The 13,344-nt window shown below is 45.0% G+C and overlaps 1 protein-coding gene and 1 long non-coding RNA gene across 7 annotated transcripts in view; one reads left to right on the top strand and one right to left on the bottom strand.

The window, feature by feature from the left end:
• LOC135385445 (uncharacterized) overlaps positions 1-9,688 on the top strand; it is a 133,268-nt gene extending 123,580 nt beyond the window's left edge. For 4 of the 6 annotated variants that reach the window (XM_064614758.1, XM_064614755.1, XM_064614756.1 and 1 more), the window contains 3 exons: positions 387-525; positions 601-702; positions 9,526-9,688. In XM_064614758.1, coding sequence (XP_064470828.1) covers positions 387-525; positions 601-702; positions 9,526-9,621 — 337 coding nt within the window. In that variant the 3' untranslated portion in view covers positions 9,622-9,688. Of the gene's footprint in view, positions 1-386; positions 526-600; positions 703-3,262; positions 4,473-9,525 lie in introns of those variants that run through there. The other 2 variants (XM_064614757.1, XM_064614759.1) reach the window with 2 other exon arrangements.
• A 1,537-nt stretch (positions 9,689-11,225) lies between these two features.
• On the bottom strand, positions 11,226-12,693 carry LOC135383512 (uncharacterized). Its single transcript, XR_010419916.1, has 6 exons — positions 12,582-12,693; positions 12,318-12,408; positions 12,097-12,180; positions 11,868-11,897; positions 11,713-11,792; positions 11,226-11,651 (listed from the first exon to the last, which is right to left on the bottom strand). It is a non-coding gene; the product is annotated as an uncharacterized LOC135383512 (long non-coding RNA).
• Positions 12,694-13,344: the final 651 nt, after the last annotated feature.

The raw sequence follows: 13,344 nt of genomic DNA, 5'->3' as shown, positions 1-13,344 counted from the left end.
TTGAAGTGAGACGTTCCCAGGCGAACTCATCTCGGTTGTCGTTAAAGCCAGAGTCGATAAAGTTTTGCTTTGTTCCAATTGAGCGAAATTTTGGACCGGAAGTTCGAAAACCCAGCATGCTTAGCGCCACCTCTCAACTTGAAAACCACCCAGGAAGTCACGCGCGCAAGTTTTCTACCACTGTTATTTCGAACACATAAGAACATAAACGGCTTGTACACGAAGCGTAGGTGCACACAGATCTTTCGTTCTCTTCTTCTGTGTCCTTCTATCCATCACTACATGGCACGAATCGCCTAGTCGTTCACTGTTCCAGGCGTGATTAACCCATTTGAGTGGTATTTCACCGATTTACACATGTGTATCGTGCATGTTCTCGCTCACAGACGGCGTGGTCAAAGCTGCTGGGACCTGTCACAAAATTACTACGAGATGCCGGATCACCTGCCTGGGAAAGACCTTAGCATGACCTCCTTTTGCGAGCACCTTTACATGTACTACAGCTTCCGGTTGGATCCGTGCTCGGTAATACCTTTTTCTCCACATTTTCTTGATGTAATTCCTCATTGTAAGGTATAAACTGTACTTCTTGATCTGAAGACGACAGATGACTTAATATCGTGTCTCGTGAGATGCTGTAGTGAAGGAAGGAGGACAACAGTCTTACGCCAAGCCCCGGATCAGATGAGGTGTCCCAACTTCGTGAGTGTCACTCCCAGTCTTGATTGTGTCTTGCAAACTACACATTGCAAGTTCACTGGCGTACGCAGTGTACACCGCTGTCATGTTTCGCCATCAAGCCGTTTACAGCACTCGCACATCCAGCTCAGGACTGAATTTTCTAATACGTACTTCCAGCAAGTGCACAATAAATCGGTTAAGTCATGAAATAAACCATCCCTACTGACTTACTTTTCGCGCATTTCAAGTGTTTTATCTTATGTTTCTCTTCTTGCTTTGTTTCTTTTCTAGTAGCAGCTCTAGCACACATGTTTTTTATGTAATGAGTCAAGGGTCCTTTGAGCGTCACACGTCCCTTTGCAAGGGGAGGGGGGGGGGGGGCTCGGGTTCGTGCTACTCGAGCTCGATCGTGCGTTCCTGATCTTCTACCGTCGAGGCCAGTAAAACCTCTGGTACGTTTCCGCTCGTCTGCTCTTCCTCTATACATAACAATTTGGTGCCGAAACCCGTGAGTCTATGCTTGGGACTTGTGATTAAAGGACTTTCCGGACAGCAAGATGACGGGGACTTCGCCAGAGACAACTTCGAAGATGTTAAGTTTTATAAAAGAGGAAGTCTTTCCGACAAAGGTTAACGACGGTGATGAATGAAGTGAAGCACGTCATGCAGAACCCCGACGTCACTACGGATCTTCCCACGAGTTGCGAGGTGTTACTCGAACGGATAAACAGATCTTCAGGAAGTCTGGAAGAGATCGACGGAAAGTTGGAACCTGTTTTCTCTTGAAGAGTCGAAGAGCCCAGTTGGAGAGAGCTGTTGATTACCAGGACAGGATAACCACAATCATCTGTGTGCTTAAGAGACACCTCGTCACGTAAGCGGTGTTGGGTGATGCCTTGCCACGCATCGAGACCACAGATGGAGCACAGTAGGTCAGACGACAAATACGGGGCGGACGACGCCGACCTGAGTTACCTATGCTGGAGCTTCTCAAGTATGCCGAAAGCCAAGAACACTGGCAAGAGTTTTGGGTAAGATTTGAGTCACTGGTTCACGTCAACGCGTCGCTGCCGAATAATAAAAAAAATGTCGTACTTGTCAGCGGTGCTGACAGGAGAGGAATAAGGGGCTTCGGACGGGACTTCGGAAGGGTGGACTTCGATAACGGGACTACAGCTAACAGGAAATATGTACAATACAAATGTGAATACGCTCAAAGAAAGGTTTGGCAACCCCGGTGTCTTGAACCAGTATCATTTGGAACTACTGTTGAATATGCCACGAGTTCGATCATCACGAAATGTATTAGAATGAAGTCGTTTACATAACATGGTGGAAGCACATATGAGAAGACTAGAAGCATTGGGCGCACCATCGAAGTCATTTTGCCCTCTCTTGTTTCCGGTTCTGCAGCAGCCCGTTCTTGAGAACATGATTCTTAGCTTCCAAAGGAAAGTCCACGATGATGAACATGCTCACACTGCAACATCGTGAATATTATCACGTAGAATTAAAGTACACATGGACATAATATACAGGTGGAGGACCCAGGGGGAAACAACTCCCTGATAAAGGGTCCTCCGTAATGCATACATAAGATCACAAACAGTACACCCATAGACTAATAAATCCATATCACATACACAAGCATTAAGTCAGAACTGGATTATAAGTATGATGAAGTATACACAGATTATTTTTATAAAGTGACGTATGTAGTGGTTGGTAGGTATCCAACAGAAAGGTTTTTGTTCGAGCTTTAGAGGTCCTGGAGTTTACAGAGCTTCTTATTTCAGGCAAGAGGCGATTCCATTCGCTCACGCTGCGGAAAAGAAATGAATATTTACCATAATTGGTTCTTATTGTTGGAAGAGTGAATAGACCGACTGCGCCTGCCCTGCCCTCCTATGACGTTTTACTTTAAGTTGATTGTAATTCAGCATTTCTGACATCGACAGAAGATAGAAATGAAGTCCTGCTAGAGACGCTGCTGGGATACATTAATGGGGCACTAAAATGCAAAAACAAGTTCGCTTCAAATCACGTTCCACGCTACGTTAACTTCGTACTTGTTATCAAAATTCAAAACTTTGATTCCGTCGCGAAGGTACGATCAAAAATATACGGGACTCTTTCTTGCTTCGGCGCTAAGCAGTGAACGTCGTTTCAGCTCGTCCCGGTGAATAGTGCGCGTTGCGAAGCCGACTGGCGTCGCTGTCCGAAGGACGTGAAAATAAATGTTGTCAGTGGAACGTTTGCGAGAAATGTTGTAGGCTTCATTTCAGTGGGTCGGTATTGAAAACTGAAGCAGTGTGCATCATGCCGCTCATATACGGAACAATACGATCGGACCCGTTCCAAGTCCACACGGCCGCGATATGTAAGCGCGCGCTTGTCCTGCTGTCTCATTGGATGCCCCCAATCGTCACATCCTGTGGATCCCATTCGTTGCTGCCAAAGACGGCTCTGTTTTCACTGTGTTTTCCTTCTAAACGGTAGCGCTGTATGAACAAAGTTTGCTTGTATTACACCAATTGAAACATGGACTTCCATTTGCGAGCAAGTTGTTTTTGAATTTCAGTGCCCCTTTAAGATGGAAGCCGAATGCTGTGAGCCGACAGCCGAACTGCCGACAGTGAGTGAGACGCAAGAAGTCTAGAGGACATTCCCGTCAAGCTACAGAAGCGCACCGCAAACTTCACGAGAATAGTTGCCATCAGCATCAGAGACAGACATATACGTGTACAGGGTAATCTTATATGCCTGGAGACTACATTTGGATGCACCCTACAAGGACCACTTGCACGCAATATGGTTATGACACCAGCGCCTTACATGTACAGGTGTCGAGCATGCAGCATGAGGGAGTTTCCGAAGCGTTACGTTCCTTTTGGAATTTGAAGACCTTGGGATAACGGCTCCTGAAGAGAAAAGTATCCCAGGGGATGAAGTAATTCAGAAGCTTCAAGGTTCGACGAGTTTGAAAATGGCTGCTACAACGTACGGCTGCCATGGTGTGAAGATCTTGTTTCTCGGATGGGAACTAAGAAGGTTGTGGCTAAGCAACATTTGTGTAGCGCCACGCGTATTCTTTTAAGGGATCAGGATGTCATAAACGAATACGATAACGGCATTCGTGAATATCCTGTCAACGGTCACGCTAAACGCGTTAATACGGCAGCATCACTTTTCGACTCGGAGTACTATATGCGGCACTGCGCAGTCGTAGGGCGAGAAGGAGAAGCAGCTAAGGCCCGTATTGTCTTCCACGCTTCTTCAAGTACTCCAGGATTCTTGTCATTAAATGAGGTTCTGCATGATGGGCCCAAGATGCGAAGGCAGAGATATTGTCCTTGACATTAAGGTTTCGAAAGCACAGCGCAGCCAGGTTATATTGGTTTGTATCACGTGCTTTGGAATCGAATCGAAGTTCGATTACGTATGTTGGACAGATTCGCTCACATCCTTGTACAGGATAAAGGGGTCGGCGCCCAAATGGTAGATGTATGTGGCATATCGTGTACGTCAGATACAGGAACTTACATCTCCTGATAGATGGTATTATTGTCGCGGGTCAGGATAACCCTGCAGATCTGATGACGAGAGGAATAAAAGGGTGTCAGCTCCGCGACTGTGCGTTGTGGTAGAAGGGACCTGTTTGGCTTCAGGACACGGAGCAGTGGCCTTGTTGTGAGCAAGACAGCGTGCAAGAAGCTTTGCAAGAACTTCGGGGGATAAGGGGACGGTAATCATTGAAATATGCTCTCCATCGGTGTTTTTTCTGTCGAAGATTAAAGCCTTGTCCGTGCATCCAACAAGAGCCGACAGTCACCCCCCGCAGCTTCGTCACCCACACACACTGTTTTTCTTATCTCCTTACACTGATGGGCAGAACGGTGATGCACGAGGTAAAACTTTTGCCATCTTCGCCATGCCTCCCGTAGCAGTATTGTGCGCTCCTGCCATGTGCCATGAATATAGTCGAAGTTATCCGTTGTTCCTTCTTGTGGGATTACGGTTAGCCGTCTCCCTGTGAGGAACTCTGCTGGTGTCAGTGGCACAACTTCTCGTAGGTCGTCGTACACGTATGAAAGAGGCCGAGAATTGATAACGGCTTCTACGTCTGTTACGAGTGACACTAGATCTTCATGAGACAATACTCTTCTGCAGATTGTCTTTCTGATTCCCTGTTTCTTAGATCTTATCAGCCTTTCATAGAATCGGCCCCACCATGGTGCATTCGTACGAATGAACTTCCAACTGACGCTGTTCATTCAAAGCCAGTGCATCACTTCATTGTGTCGTATGTGTTGCCATGATATACTAAACCCCCTGTTGGACCATTTGAATGTGGGCACATTGTCGCTGTAGATCACAATGGCTATTCCGCGCCTGGAAAATAATCTTCTCAACACGTGTATGAAGACATTTATCGACATATCGCGTGAGACCTCTAAGTGCACAGCTCCTATGACCGCACACGTGAAAATCACGACATAAACCTTTACATTATTTTTGCTGACTGTGAATGTCTTCAATGTAAAGGGGTCCTACAAAGCCTATTCCTGTCACAGCAAATGTATGATATTGCTGCACTCCGTCAACAGGAAGGTGTGGTGTCTCCTCGTTCGTACTTCTTTGATTGAACCTTCTGCAGGCCGTGCAGACCGTGACCGTGTTTCACGGACGAAAAGTTGCGAGGCAGCCGACTAGACAGGTTCAAATATAAATCGGGATCCATATCTCTAATGATGGTTCTTGATGGGACATCGTGACACCATTGTAGACGGGACAGGGGCGTCGCCATATCGGCAAGGTAAACTTTCACGCTTTAGAGAGGATAATTGATATGGTCGATCGCGACCCGTAAGCGGCTGCCTCCGCCCTGCACGCTTCATCATTCGCGTGGATGACACAATGTCCAGGAACCAGGTTGACAATTTCGGAAGACTTCGTATTTCGTGACCACCACATGTCTGTAGAAGGCTAATTTCCTGGGGGATATCTGTAACCACCGGAGCCAGGGATCTGCGAAGACCCATATGTGCGAGACATTCCAGGGCAGCTCTAGAATCGCAGTACTTCTATCGAGTGGAACAGAGGACACGCCACAGCCTCACTGGCTTCGTAGATAATGACGCCACACTGCCGGAAGCCCCCTGGTCTCTACCACCCACCTTCGTAAGTCTTCCGAACTTTCTGGAACGAAGAGACCAGGTTCGCCCTCAGGTCCTTCGAGCTCATTTTTATGCTCTGGTAGAGGAGAAGTTTTCTACCTTCTCAGCAGCATGTACACATGGGGTATCCAGAAATGGCAAGTCTGCTTCGGCATTCATAACATTATCCGAAGGCGTAGTGCAAGGAGGACGCCTTTCGCATCCAACCTCATCAACGGCTGCGAAATTGGCCCTTTTGCACACCACCGGACTTCGATCCTTATTGTGAAGGGGCTCATTATTTCATCCCCACATCACGACCAGCATTGGGGTAGCGTATCGCCCCCGGCGATGAAACTCCCCATTCATCATCTCAAAATAAAGATATTGTTGATGCTGTTAGAAAAATTCGAAATCTAGCGGAAGTCACGTATTTGTAGCCGACATGCAGTAATTGGCAGGAAGTAATGTTGCACTAATGTCATGTATGGGATAGCTTGTAGAACACGGCTGACAAACATTGTACTGGATGAGGCAAGTAAACATACAAGGACAAACACAACATAAGCCTCATAACAGGCAGTTGCATACTTCAATTAAATGACGAGAGGTGTAAGTTCAAATGCCACTGGTGGTGCCTTTTCTTCAACTGCAACCATTCATGACTGACAAAGCAGCACTTCAGCACTGAAGTTCCGTGTTGATGTCTGTGTCGAAGTGCTGCTTTGTGAATCATTATCTAAGTAACGATACATCTGGTGCAACGTATTGTCATAACACATCGTACAGACAACCTAACGAGTAATTATTTGAAATTAGGTCCCCTTTTATTTGCTGCATTGATTACTACTTGTAAACCTTGGCTATCAAAATTCAGTGATCTCATAATCTCCGTTGCGGATGGACATTTCTTTTTAACTTATTTGTACATCTCCATTATCAGCCCACTTTTCGTGAGCTAATAAGACTTTATACCAAATATATAAGCAGTGCAAATTATGAAATTTATGCATGCGCATTATTACTCAGTTAACTATGTGTATTATTGAGCGAGTAATATTGTATTGTATTGTTTGACAAAGAAAGATCGGTTCAAAGTTCAAAGTTGCATGGTCGTCCCGCTGACCCAGTCATGGTGTGATTGCATAGATGACATTTCGTGACCACCCGGAAAGTGCGATATTTATTCGGCAAAACGGGATACATCATATTTTTGGTTTGTCCTCTAATTTATTTGGTGTGCTCTCTAGGTAATTTGAGAATGAAGCGCTTTTCTCATAATCACTACTACAAACGGAGATTTTGTTTTAAAATGCATTTGTATAACTCCATTCTTAGTCCGTTAATGGTGATCAACTGTAAATTGTTCCGAAAGTCTTCATTACCTAATACACGAACGGTGCAAATGATGCAAATTAACTATGTATACAGAGTGTTTCACCTAAATTTGAAAAAAATTCTAGCTGGCGACGTACTTGATTGTGGGATTTTTTTGCAGAAATATGAAATCCTCCACGGATATATAACCGCAGACCCAGCAAAAACTATGCACAGTATATAACAACAGAAAGAGTCGAAAAAAATTGGTAAACATGCCGTTTTGGCTCCGCCTGCTTGATGTTATAGGAAAATTTATTGACAGCAAGTGCGGAAAACTTGGCTCCTTGGGTTGGCGAAAACTGCTTGATTGTCGCACCGAAGCTCGCACGGAACGTGAGAGGAGGAAGTGTTCCCGCCTATTGTTTTGCCTGTCATTCCCCTGGTTTGACAGTGATGCTGGTGACGACTGTCTTACCACAAAGAAAACGAAACGACCGTCTTATCACAAAGAAAGCAAAACAAATGAACAGGGGGGGGGGGGGGGGGACACTTCTTCCTCTAGACGCACATATCGCGCGCGCTTCTTTGCAACAATCAAGCAGGTGGGGCTAAAGCGGTATTTTTACTTTCTTTTTCGGCTATTTCTGTTGCGATACTGTGCATAGTTTTTCTTGGATTGGCGGTTATCTGTAGATGACTTCATATTTCTGCATAAAAGTGAGGTTCGCTTGGCACCTTTCAAAGTTCGATTGAAAAAAAAAATTCCTCAATTAAAATTGTCCAAAGCCTTCCTAAATGGCGGCAAAAGATTCCAGAAGGTAATTGCTGAAAGTCCCACAGTCCTCCGGCGAGTACGTCGCGAGTTATAACTTTTTATCGATTGAGGTGATGACGCTGTGCAGATAATGAGCGATTAACGGTACTTAATATCGCTGGACAAATGGGAGTCATTTCAAATATCGAAGTTCCAGAGTGGTCCCTGTCACAAGAATATTTATTTAGAGCTGAACTGTCGTGCATTCCAGCAGTGTGATGCGTTAGATGCAAGATGGTTCCGGGGAGACATCATATTTATTGCGGAGAACAGCATATAAGATGTTTTAGTAACCATATAAAAATTAAGAAGCAAATCATGCTACAGAGAAATATGCAATCAACAGTATTTATCAATAGGGAAATTTGCCACCCACTACAATTTGTTTTATCGAATTTCAATTCAGGAAATCTATTTTTCTGAATTGAACTCAGAAACTCGCCAAGATAACGTAATGTGTCCGCGTTTCCAACGCATCTCCTCGTCGACGTCGTTTCTTGTTGAAAACCTGGGAGCGACCCACAATTTGCGGGACTCAAAACGTCAGGTCACATCATTGCAATTGTGGTGGGGAATGTATTTTTGATAGAACGAGGTAAACGGCGATATATGATTTCTTTTTGGGGAAAAAAGAGTACAAAAAGAACGCTACGTTGACTTGACAATTTCGGAGTTCAACCCAAGAAATTAACTTTCCTCTCATTAAAATTTGATAAACTTTCTTGCAGTACGTGGCTGAAGTTCCCTACAGATAAATTAATGCATATTTTTTGTAGCGTGGTTGTCTTACAAAATTTTGTTAACATGATTGCTGAAACACCGTGTATATCAAATCATTGGTATGTAATCTAAAAATAATTTGACTAGTTACTTAACTAAGTTATCTCTCTACGTACTCTGTAACACATTTTCGCAACAATGCAGCCACGGGAGCATTTCCTGAACTTCGCGTTTCTATTGTTTAGAATCAATATGACCGAATACGTCAGATTCAGTTCAGGGGGACGTAAGGGGGTGCGGGGGGATTACGGAAGGGTGACCTTTTCTTTTTTGTGGAAGGTTGCTCGTTATGGGCTTATGGGCGGGTCCGCAGACCCTCGCGACGTTATTATTATAATGGGCGTGGCAGAATTCGTCGCATGACGAATCTGATTCTAGTCCATTCCTTTCTTCTTCTTCTTTTTTGTAACACTCAAACTGCGATGTAAGAATAGCTGATGGTATTCTAGAACTGATAAGCAGTGATATGGCCACTGCTGCACTGAACGCCTGTAAACTTCACAATGACCAGTAAAACATGTTGCCAGCAGTGGTTTATTTTAACCACAATCTACTTGCTCTTTGTGCTATTTCGAGCATTCAGGGTACATAACATGTACAATTTAGCAGTGGAATTCTGATCTGTATATTGTGTGGCAGTGCACTGTTCTTACATTGTGATTGCAGCACAGGGGCTCAGACCTCTATACAGTTTCATCTAGTGTCGCGTTGCGAAATTAACCTAACGATTTCCGAGAAACAGATGTGTGGTTTATCAGCAAGACCTTCTTACAGGATTACTGCTACAAAGGGAAATGCGGAGATGGGCATTCATACACAGGAAAGCACGCGCCGACAACATCTCAAGCGTCCCAGCGACCACCACGCTGAGGGTACATGACAGCGCCTCTCATACTTATTTTCAGAACGAATAAACGTTTGTTTTGAATGCGCTGTATTATATACGTGCATGTATTGCGGGTTCCCACAAGCACAATCACAGCATCGTCTATCCCGCTCACCTACCTGCCACCGTGCGTTTACGTAACGCCACCGTGTCAGCGGATTTAGCAGGTTGACATTGCACCAAGATATGAGAATGTTTTGCTGCATGGCACGGAAGCCGCAACAACTAGAAGCCTTCCGTCCTTTTCTATTTTCTTAAGCTGGGGCACGATACTCAAATACACCACGTTTACATAATATTTCATCTCATAAAGGCAAAGCATTGAACCGTTATGCAGTGGTTTATCCAGAATCGCAATCACGGTGGGGGAGGGGGTTGAAGAAAATTGGGGACGGGAATCGTTATTCCAGTTACGTCGCTTACGCTACGCTCGCTGCGTAGCTTAATGTATCATTGGCGACATGTATCTGTAGATGAAATAACACGGGCCCCCATGTAAGGGGTACACATGGAAAATAGTGTTGGGGGGCGGTCGCGAAACATTTCAGGGGTGCTAGGGAGTGTAGTGGGGTCTGGATAAATCGCTGGTATGAATTATATGGATTATTTGCATGGTCAGTAGCGCGAGATTCCTGGCTGTGCCCAGGTGGTGGTTCCTTGGTCCAATAGTAATGCATCAGTCAGGATGACTGTCTAAGTGAACTCACTGGCGACTTTGTTCTCTTAGCATAATGTTGCCATAATGCTTCCATGGGTTGGGTGCGTGTTCTGGTATGTACGCTGACCAGTACAAGGGGTTCTACCCTGCTTCCAGATCGAATGGCACAGATGCACGCTAGCTGGTGGATAAACTCCATGATAGGCAAGCCTGTGCGATGGGCAATACACGTACGCATATATTAAGATATATAATTTGTTATTTTACCAACCACCAACCAACCAACCAAACGATGATGACATGGGGCTTATGCCGGCCACCAGGCTGTGCGCTGGCCCAGTGCCAATAGACGACTTCAGAAAACCCCACTGTGAACCATGGAAACTGGCTGGTAACAAAGAAGCAGAAGGTCCCCAAGCTGTTTCGATTCCTTCCCTCTCCACCGATGGCCCGCAAGGAGTCAAGGTTAGCGAAAACTAAACGTGAACGACAGTTCATTCAGTAAGCTCCCAGGATGCAGCGCGTACGGAAGGAACACTGGAATTTTCTGAAGCCGTCTATCGTATATAGAATGAAAGATGGTGATAGAGATGACAGTTGATCTAACTGTCTTACAGACATGTAATTGATGACAGAAACTCCCAAAACGGACGGACACCTCGACGCATATGAGTGGGACTCGACGGCCAAAGGACGACGGTCAAATGCATGCATCGCGCGGTGCACGATTTCGCATTCCCGCTGGCATACGTGGCAATCCATAAGTAGGTGGTGTAGGTCAGCGGGTACATTGCATGTGGGACCAAGGACCGACGGCGTACGGCCAACCCAGGTGAAAAAATTCCCTAAGTGGATCCGCTTGCAAGTCGGTTATGGAACCAGGAATTGATTGCTAGCTTGGAATGTATTTCCAGCTAGGAATGAATTCCAGCTAGGAATGAATTCCAGCTAGGAATTGCTTTCCAGCTGGAAACACGTTTCCATTTTCAAATGGATCCACTTGCAAGGCGGTTATGGAACCAGGAATCGATTCCGAGCTAGGAATCGATTCCGAGGTTCCTTCGGAACCCACTTGCAAGTAGTTTATTGAAGCCGAGCCAGGTTTCAGCATCGGTTTCTATTCTGAACTGCTGTTGCGGCTCTGCAGGAGAGCCAGCCTGTGCTGCTAGCCTGGAATATGTACAGAAGCCAGGAAGGAAGATGTGATATTTCCTCCTCTTTCTTTTCACAAAGCTGCTGCCAGTATGTGGCCTGTTCATTAGCCTTCTTTACTTCAGCAGCTGACACAATACATTCAGAGTCCGAAACGTCTGACTCGGAGAAGTCTTCGCTGTCGTGGTGTCTTTTTCTTCCCACCTAGATGCAACTTGAACAAACATAAATATACCGTGAGCATATAAAATATGGACGAATTTACATCAGTTCTTGGTGCCCCATGGGCTTCGGCGGCGTTCTTTTTTGCATTCTGTAGACTGCACTGAACAGATTTTTTTGCATCTCAAAAAAATACATGTCACGAATTGGTACTAATAGACATCAATGCTACTTCACCTGAAGATGACTTAGACTCACCAACTGTCAGCAATCCTGTCCATCCCAAAGCTGCAACACAAGACAGAAACAATGAGTGAATAGGACTGCTGCTTTTTCACTTGTCGTCCGTGTCCTCTGTTACTCCTTCGGGATGAATAGTCAACTCCAAGTTCCCCAACATTCCTACTTTAGTATCTACAATCCTATTTTGTGCACTTCACAACATTATACCCGCCTGATAGCCAGTAAAAAGTGCTTCTGTCCATACCCAATTGTGAGTGAACTGGGAATTCTGTGGGAACTGTGTAGCAGCTTTGCTGATTTTTGCCAGGCCCCCAGTATTCATGTATTTCTGCATGAGTAAATAAAGACAACAACAACAATAATAATAACAATTCAGTTTCAATGAAAAAACCCGTGGAAAAACATGTTGCAAAAGTACACCTAAAGCCATGCATAAAATTGTAAATGTTTTGCTGCAACACTCACGCAGCGTTTCTCACTTCAGTCGCGCTGGCCTTTATTCCGCACGATTCATAGTATCTTGCAAGCGTCGTCCATTTTTATGACGAACTGCCAGCTAAAAGACAAGACACATAACAAAGTCAGTTACAAGCATGCGCAGGGGCTCTTGGAGTTCCCCCACTAGCTAGCGTGCACTTACGCTATTTTAAATAACAGTATATATATAACAGTGAGTTGATCTACACATTCAGATAAACGTGCATAAATATCAAATCATAAACTACTCACCATCGTAATTGCAGTCACATGCGTCGCTCGTAGTTTTTCGTGATTTAGCTGGTGCAGAATTTGTAGAGACAAAGAAACTATGCAAAATGCAGCACTTGACTGTAGAGATTTAAAGACATTCACGTTTTTTGCCCGTCTTGAAGAGTTGAAAGACGGGAACTGCTACCACCCACCTACCGCTCGCGACATTTCAAAACACGTACTGATGCAGATGGCGCTCAGTCTGCTCCACTTGTCGACAACGAGGCCGTTAAAGTTTCGGTTTCAAACTCAAGTGAAAATTACGCAAAAGTTCGATTTCGGTACTCTGCGAGAATGTTTCTGGTATATTTACCGACAAAAAGTGACTCGGGCGAATTGCGGTAGGGCCATAAACAATTGATATATTATAGAATGTAAATGGAGATTATCATTTATGTTGCAAAAACGCCCGATGGACCCGGTGCACGTATCTGCTGTATGCACCTGAAAGGAATGCAGAGCGTTTTCAATTCACCCCGATGAAGGTTTGCAAATATTTCTAGAGCAGGTGTCTAAATTACAGTGGACCAGCAGGGATAAGTTCACTTGCCAGCGGAGTGGAATACAACATCCACTTCGCACTCTAGAACTAGATGGTAGGCACACCCAGTTAAACTGGAGCATGGGTTAAACCAGTTGGAAACCACTTGGCAGTCAAGTGGAACCAGATGGAAGCACATCCAGTTCAACTGGAGACTGGGTAAAGCCAGTTGGAAACCACTTGGCAATCAAGTGGAACCAC

The sequence above is a fragment of the Ornithodoros turicata genome, chromosome 2, assembly GCF_037126465.1.
Source record: "Ornithodoros turicata isolate Travis chromosome 2, ASM3712646v1, whole genome shotgun sequence".
In the NCBI taxonomy this organism is placed as follows: Eukaryota; Metazoa; Arthropoda; class Arachnida; order Ixodida; family Argasidae; genus Ornithodoros; species Ornithodoros turicata.
Note: the sequence above shows the minus strand (reverse complement) of the source record. Positions and strands in the feature narration are given on the sequence as shown.